The sequence below is a fragment of the Sus scrofa genome, chromosome 4 (genome assembly GCF_000003025.6).
Source record: "Sus scrofa isolate TJ Tabasco breed Duroc chromosome 4, Sscrofa11.1, whole genome shotgun sequence".
In the NCBI taxonomy this organism is placed as follows: Eukaryota; Metazoa; Chordata; class Mammalia; order Artiodactyla; family Suidae; genus Sus; species Sus scrofa.
Genome location: NC_010446.5, coordinates 84034170 through 84041894, shown reverse-complemented (window position 1 = coordinate 84041894; position 7725 = coordinate 84034170). Strand labels below are relative to the sequence as shown.

The 7725-nt window shown below is 38.6% G+C and overlaps 1 protein-coding gene across 1 annotated transcript in view; it reads left to right on the top strand.

The window, feature by feature from the left end:
• The window catches only part of MAEL (maelstrom homolog (Drosophila)), a 50200-nt gene continuing 43904 nt past the window's right edge, over positions 1430-7725 (top strand). The window contains 5 exon segments of the mRNA NM_001097511.1: positions 1430-1628; positions 1878-1970; positions 3262-3361; positions 4242-4397; positions 5836-5877. Of these exon segments, the coding sequence (NP_001090980.1) occupies positions 1497-1628; positions 1878-1970; positions 3262-3361; positions 4242-4397; positions 5836-5877 (523 nt within the window). The 5' untranslated portion in view covers positions 1430-1496.

Sequence of the window (7725 nt, the reverse complement as noted above, 5' to 3'; positions counted from 1 at the left end):
AAAGGGAACCCTCCTGCACTGCTGGTGGGAATGTAAATTGGTACAGTCACTATGGAGAACAGTTTGGAGATACCTTAGAAATCTATACATAGAACTTCCATATGACCCCGCAATCCCACTCTTGGGCATCTATCCGGACAAAACTCTACTTAAAAGAGACACATGCACCCGCATGTTCATTGCAGCACTATTCGCAATAGCCAGGACATGGAAACAACCCAAATGTCCATGGACAGATGATTGGATTCGGAAGAGGTGGTATATATACACAATGGAATACTACTCAGCCATAAAAAAGAATGACATAATGCCATTTGCAGCAACATGGATGGAACTAGAGAATCTCATCCTGAGTGAAATAAGCCAGAAAGACAAAGACAAATACCATATGATATCGCTTATAACTGGAATCTAATATCCAGCACAAATGAACATCTCCTCAGAAAAGAAAATCATGGACTTGGAGAAGAGACTTTTGGCTGCCTGATGGGAGGGGGAGGGAGTGGGAGGGATCGGGAGCTTGGGCTTATCAGACACAACCTAGAATAGATTTACAAGGAGATCCTGCTGAATAGCATTGAGAACTATGTCTAGATACTCATGTTGCAACAGAAGAAATGGTGGGGGAAAAACTGTAATTGTAATGTATACATGTAAGGATAACCTGACCCCCTTGCTGTACAGTGGGAAAAAAAAAAAAAAAAAAAAAAGAATGACACACCAAAAAAAAATAAATAAATAAAATAAAATAAAATAAAATCTCAGTCTCTTACTACGTATGTGTGTCCTTCTTAACACTTACTAAAAGCTACATTTTAAAAAACCGGCTATAATGGAAAAAAATTAAAATCATTAATTAAAAATGAAAGTGGATTTCTTGTGCAGTAAAGATAAATAAATAAACATATTCTTTGAAACAACAATGTTTATTTGAAAATGGGGAAAAACCAAACCAAATCACACTCTTTTGAGTCACTTTTTTTTGTCATCTTACCCGCCCTGCCTATTAAATTGTAAACTTCTTGAGACACAAGATCTTGTCCTATTTCCTCACTGTTTCTCCTCTCAATACCTTTCACAATAATTGGCACAGAGCTGCTACAAATGTAAAACTTGGAAGAACCTGAAGCCGGGGCCAGTCCTCTTTCTCTCTACCTACTTTGAGGCATATTACGCAATAATGTACAGAAATCACCGAACCTTCCACGTGACAGCACCTCCGACAATGATTCATCCCAGCCAATCAGAGTGCTTCGCACCTGTGACCTCGCTCCCTCTCCACCCCACCCCCACCGCCACACATGGGGGAAGCATCCCATCTCAGGCTGTTTTTCTCCTGGCGAGGCCAATGCGGCTGCGCAGCGCACCCTGATTGGCTGAGAGCTTTGGGCCTGCGCACGCAGGCCGCTGCCTTGGTTACTAAGGGTGGGAGCCCGGCGAGGGCGCAGGTGGCTGGTACTGTCTCAGGCCCATCTCGACGTCCGGCAGCGTTCACCATGCCAAACCGCAGGGGCAGCCGCAATGCCTACTATTTCTTCGTGCAGGAAAAGATCCCTGAACTACGTAGAAGAGGCCTGCCGGTGGCTCGTGTCGCTGATGCCATCCCTTACTGCTCCGCTGACTGGGCGGTAAGGCTGAGTGAGCCTGGGGCTGGGCAGTTGGGCCAGCGGGAGGGTGAGGAGGGAGTAAGAGAGGCCCCAAGGAGGCCAGTGATCCCTGGGCCCCTGCTTGAGGGAGAGGGAGTCTCCTGCTCCCAGCCTAGGACAAACAGACGCTGGAACCGCCTTCCTGTAGTTTCCAAGGATCTACCTGCGGGACCCAGGGCACTCGGTCCTCACTGCTATTCCTCTTCTTGTGTCCCCCTTCCATTTCCCCAGCTACTGAGGGAGGAGGAAAAGGAGAAATACTCAGAAATGGCTCGAGAGTGGAAGGCCGCCCAGGGGAAGGACGCTGGGCCTTGGGAGAAGCAGGTAAAGTTAGGGAAGAACAGCCACCTGCCTGGCACGTAGGCATATTCAGTAAATGCTGGATGAGTGAGTGAGTGAATGCCAAAGAGTAGACGACTGGATGATTAGGTGAGTGCAAGGAAGAGTTTTTCATATATATACTTTTTTCCTGGTGTCAAAGTGCCTCTTGAAAAACCAGCAGGGTCCAGAACTAGGGCACTCATTGCTATCATTTGGTGGGAGAAGGCCAGGAAAAATCCCTTTGGGAAACCTGCAACCAATAAACCATCATCAGCAATGGGAGTTTTGATATTTAGGGTCTGTGCTAGATGACCTTTAAGGGTCCCTTTCAACTCCTCTATGATTTAAGAACCTTTTTTTTTTTAGATGTTTAAAAGTAGTTTGGGCCATTCTCTCTTTTTGAGTGACACCTGGAACCCAGGCCAGTTACTGTGTTTAAAATGTTGAAATTTTTTATTTTTGAATCTTGGTGGTTTGTGAATCTTTGGTTTGTGAATCTTGGTGGATGATTGTGTGCTTTACAGGTAAAAGGTGTGTAAAATTTATTTGGGTTAATATCTGTGTAGTAGAGGGTTAAAGCACTAGGATTTGTTGTTCATATCAAGGAGAGGCATAGTAATTGTGGAATTTCCCCCCTCCCCATGTTCTTTCCATTCTTACATAGTAAAATTCTGTTATTTTAAGCTGTGAACATTGGATTGAAATTCAAGAGAGTTTTGCTAGTTTAAGGTTTGAGAGATTTTGATTTTGTGGATTTATGTTTGGAATATAATCGGTTGAATTTGTATTTATTTATACTTGTGAGCTTTGATTCTTTTTTTCTCCTTCTCACTACAGTTTAAGATGTTTCCCCTCAAAATGAAAACCATGTGTGTATATCTTTATCTTGTTGAGACTTAAGAGTCAGCAAAATCTGGTTTTAACTTTTAAGTGAAAAATAAACAATATTAGAGTACTTTGGCAAATGATACTCTTTTGGCCACTGGAGAGGCATGTGTTTTGTGACTTAGTAGGATTAGTTTAGATTATCAGTAGTGGGCAAATGACTTTCAGCCATAATGGGACTGGTTATTTACCAGTCAACCTTTTGACTCAAAGTATTTATAGATTTTTGCCATTGTCTGCCCTTGGTGTCGTTGATGATGATGTATTTATATATTCATTGTATTTGTTGGCCTAGAGAGGCCAGCAAAGTAATCTATGGGCTGTTTTGCAATTAGCTATATTTAAGTATATGGTATAAAGCGCCTGGTAAGAGTTTAAGTATGTGGTCAGTCATTATCTTTCTCTTTAGAAACCTGTTTCTACTCCTCTGAGGAGGCCCGCAATGCTTGTACCAAAGCAGAATGTTTCACCTCCAGATATGTCATGCTTGTCTTTAAAAAGTGATCAAGGTAGAGTAATCTTAAAATATTTTCCTTAGATAAATTTGGGTCCTTAAAATACTGTGATACATTGGTCAGTAAACACGTATTCGGTTCATTTTGAGCCCACTTTTCAAATTGATAACAGGTGTCAAACACAAATGATGCTTAACTTGTAAAAGCCCAGGTAATATGCATTTGTTGGAGTAACACTGGATAATTTTTTAATAAAAATCTGATCTCTTGGTTTCTAGCATCTCACATGTTATTAAACATACTTTTTAAATTGTTTACAGCTAGACATTTAAGTACATTTATTACAAAGGTAAAGATAAATTGAGCTATCCTAGAAAAGAAAGTCCTTGCTGTTCCTTCTGTTTTTAAATTATTATTGTGTTCTGACTTTGCTGAAGATCATAAATTTTTAACAATTTAAGTATTGCCATTCCTAGTAAATAAGACCCTTACATCGTCACATTTCTTTCTTGCTTTAGAGAATTTATAAGTGGTCTTGTGTATATTGGTAAAAGTAAAGGGTAAACTAAATTGTCTGTAGTTTATATCATAAAAGAGTTTTTCTACACTGATTCTACTTGGTTTATTTCCCAGACCTTTATATTTCTTGAAAATGGGTCACAGCTTAAGTCATTGCTGAGATTTAGGGCTTACGTATAACTAAATTATGTAGAGCTGGCTCCAAATTTGAATAATTTTTGTTACTTCATGCAAAAAGTGGTTACTACTTTAATCCTTAATAGGTGTCATCATAAAAATTGATTTATCTGGTACAGCTGACTTTTTTTTAGCTCATTTAGGAATATAGGAACACAGGAGAAAGGTTCTAAAACTTTTGCGTTTTATCAGAGGAGTAAATCTGAGGTGCTCATCTGTTTGTGTTGTCTTTTTTTAGCTCTCCTTGGAGGTATTTTTTATTTTTTGAACATTTTTAGCCATGGCGAGCTACCTCCTCATTGTGAACAGCGCTTCCTCCCTTGTGAAATAGGCTGTGTTAAATACTCTCTCCAAGAAGGTATTATGGCAGATTTCCACAGTTTTATAAATCCTGGTAAGTAGCCAGCTAGAGTAGATGCTCCATCTTAAAAAGTTACGGTTTTTTTTTATCTTGACCTCATTTGATGATAGTATTTTTCTTAAAAGCTGTTGCACGGGTGAGTTCTTAAAATGTAGCAAAACTTCATAATAACTGAATGGAAAACTAAGAATCAAATGTTGACCCACAGGTTTTGGTTTAGGCTTTTAACCTCAAGTAAGCATTAGAGTTGGGTGGATAGAATGCCTGAAAAAAATGTGCAGCCTGCTATTTGCTTATCTGTGGCTTAACATTTTGGAATTTCTAAAAGCTTGTTAATGTATATATTTATTTTTTTATTTCTTTACCCCATCCTTTCCTCAGCAGTCACTAGTTTTTAACTTGCTGTTGCCTTGTAACCTTGAACGAAGTATTCATCCTTTCTGAACCTATCAACTCATCTGTAAAGTGGGGCTAATGCCCGTTAGAGGGCTTTTCTGAGGAATACATGAGACCGTATGGAAGTAGCCTAGTACTTAATAGGCTCATGGATGTTCTGTTTCTTTTTTACATGAGTGTACCCTATTGAAAGCAATTAGTAATAGAGACAGGACTTGATTCAGCTCCCAAGTGAATAGATAATTAAGGGAGCACTAAACTTTTGAAGGTAAATGGGAGGAATATATAGGCAGAAGAGTAAAGGAGAAGAGGTTTGGGGAAAGAAGAATTTCATCTTAGTTGTGTCAATTTCTTTAAAATTCGTTGAGACAGTCCAGCATTTTTCCTTAGTTTGAAATAACAACAACAACAAAATTTTCCTACTTAACACTTGTGACAGTTGCTGCTTAGGACACATCAAATAATTATTTTCTGTATAGGTGTAAAACACTAAAAAGAGAATTTGGAGACTTTTTCCTCTGAGAAATACATAAATACTTTGCTCTATCATGGGTCTCATGAACTCCTGTGGCTTGTTCTGAACCCCAGGCTAAGACTCCTTTAACACAGATTTTCTTTACCTAATAGACCCTTTTCTGTAAGGGATAACTTTTTATTATTATTATTTTTTTATGGCTGCGCCAACGGCATATGGAAGTTCCTAGGCTAGAGAAGAATCTGAGCCTCAGCTGTGACCTACTCAGTAGTTGTAGCAATGCTGGATCCTTTTAACTCACCTGGCAGGGCCAGGGACAGAACCTGAGCCACAGCAGTCAGATTCTTAACCCACTGTGCCATAGCAAGAGCTTCCAGGATAACTTGCTTTTTAAAGTAGTTTAGACAATATACCAGATTCTTTGATAGTCATCATAACCTTTGTTGGGGAAAAACCCTCTGAAGGTTTAACGTTATGTAATTTCACATAGCAATAGCAATTACCCATGTTATGATTTGGTCATCCTATGGAATATTAGTATAGCACAACCAGAGAGCTTCCAGATTTCAGCTTCTCTCAATAAAATATTTTGTATTACAGGTGAAATTCCACGAGGATTTCGATTTCATTGTCAGGCTGCCAGTAAGTATAAAGGAATGGGGTAGAATATAGGCATTAAATATGTGTGTACCTGGTTAAGACACTGCTTTAAACAGAAACAGAAAACACTGATTTGGGGGGAGAATAACCTTAAGTTGTTAAAAAATCTTCATAAATGTGGTAGATGGTTTATGTGATCCCTAAATACTTTTAAAATATATGGACTGTGGAGTTCCTGTTGTGGCATAACGGAAACAAATCCGACTAGTATCCATGAGAATGCTGGTTCAATCCCTGGCCTCGCTCAGTGGGTTAAGGATCCAACGTTGTTGTGAGCTGTGGTGTAGGTCTTGGACGTGGCTCGGATCTGGCATTGCTCTGTCTGTGTAGGCCAACAGTTACAGCTCGGATTCAACTCCTATGCTGGGAACCTCCATGTGCCACAGGTTCGGCCCTTAAAAAAAAGGAAAAAGTTTTTCAAATCTCCAGTAATAAGCAGCTGTTGTGTAATACTTACAATATTCTTTATAAATGAAGAGAATATTTTAGACTCATTTTTTTGTCTATATCCTTTGAGTTTTTTTTCTAGTCTTAGTGAAAAATATGTATTAGTCCTATTTTGTTTGCCTGGGATCAGGACTCTAGGGCCTTGGAGCAAGGAGTTACAGGCTTTTTTTTTTTTTTTTTTTTTTTTTTTTTTTTAAGTAAGACCCCTTAAGTAGATTTGAATGAAAAAATTATAGGATAAAAGTTCTGTTGTAACTCTGAAGTACGGACTTAGCTAATCTGCCCAAGTGTTATGTTGTCTTTGGTTATTTCACTTAATAGTAACAAATCAGAAGTAGAAACATAGCTGATGAATTAATTTCACACTTTTATTTAAGCCCTGTTACTGGTTTGTTCATCTCCTGAGTGCATCAGAATCCCTATGAGTGAGACACTCATCTGTGAGAATACCTCCTTACTGTTTCTTATTTTATTTCTGATGAAATTTTTAAAAAATCATTTTAAAGGCTTATTTTTATAATCTTTTCAAATTAATTAACAAAGTATGGTCCTAAAAACAAACTTATTAAGGACTCTAGGAATGTTTTCTTCAGTTATTTTTCAAACTAATTAAACCTGAGTACAGTGTTTTTCATTCAGGAAACTTCAGATCCTTTTGGAGCTCACTGATTTATGCGTGTCTCAAATTGCCAATTTGATAACCCTGGGAAATGTGCAAATTAAATAAGATAAATGACTGTATTAGAGTGACAGCTATGCCAATATAATAACTAAAAGTGCCTAGGGTGCTATAATCAGGCTGCTACTTAGGAAAAGACCATGTTTCATGAGTAATACACTGAAGCAAATTTATACGTGGATACAGTTCGATTAGTAGCCAGGAAATGTGCAGGTAGATCTTTCAAATGCTCCTGTGCTACCTGGCCTTTAATGAAGTATGTGTAAGTGAAATCAAGTGAATGCTTCTTGGGCATTATGGTTTAGGACATTGTATTCAAGGATTTCAAGATTGGAAGAGATTTTGATATAGTCTGTCCATTGATCCCCCCTCCCCCCGCTGCCACCATGTGTTCCTTTGAAGAGGACTTCAGGTTTTGTATGAGTGTGTGGAGGTAGGAGGTTTAGTCCCTTCTCATCTCCCCCACTTCACCGTAGGAGCTCTACTTTTTATCTATTTTACTAGTTGATGATTTTGAGAGAGAAGTTCTGCTTTAAAACAAAGCTTTGAAAACTGCCTTCAGCTTTCTATACAAAATGTCTATCAGCTTTTTAAATGAAGCTTCAGATACAAAATAGAATACATAACATTCACTTAAGGTATAAAGAATTTATTTTTTTATTTTGGAGGTCCCCAGTCTAGGGGTCGAATTGGAGCTGCAGCTG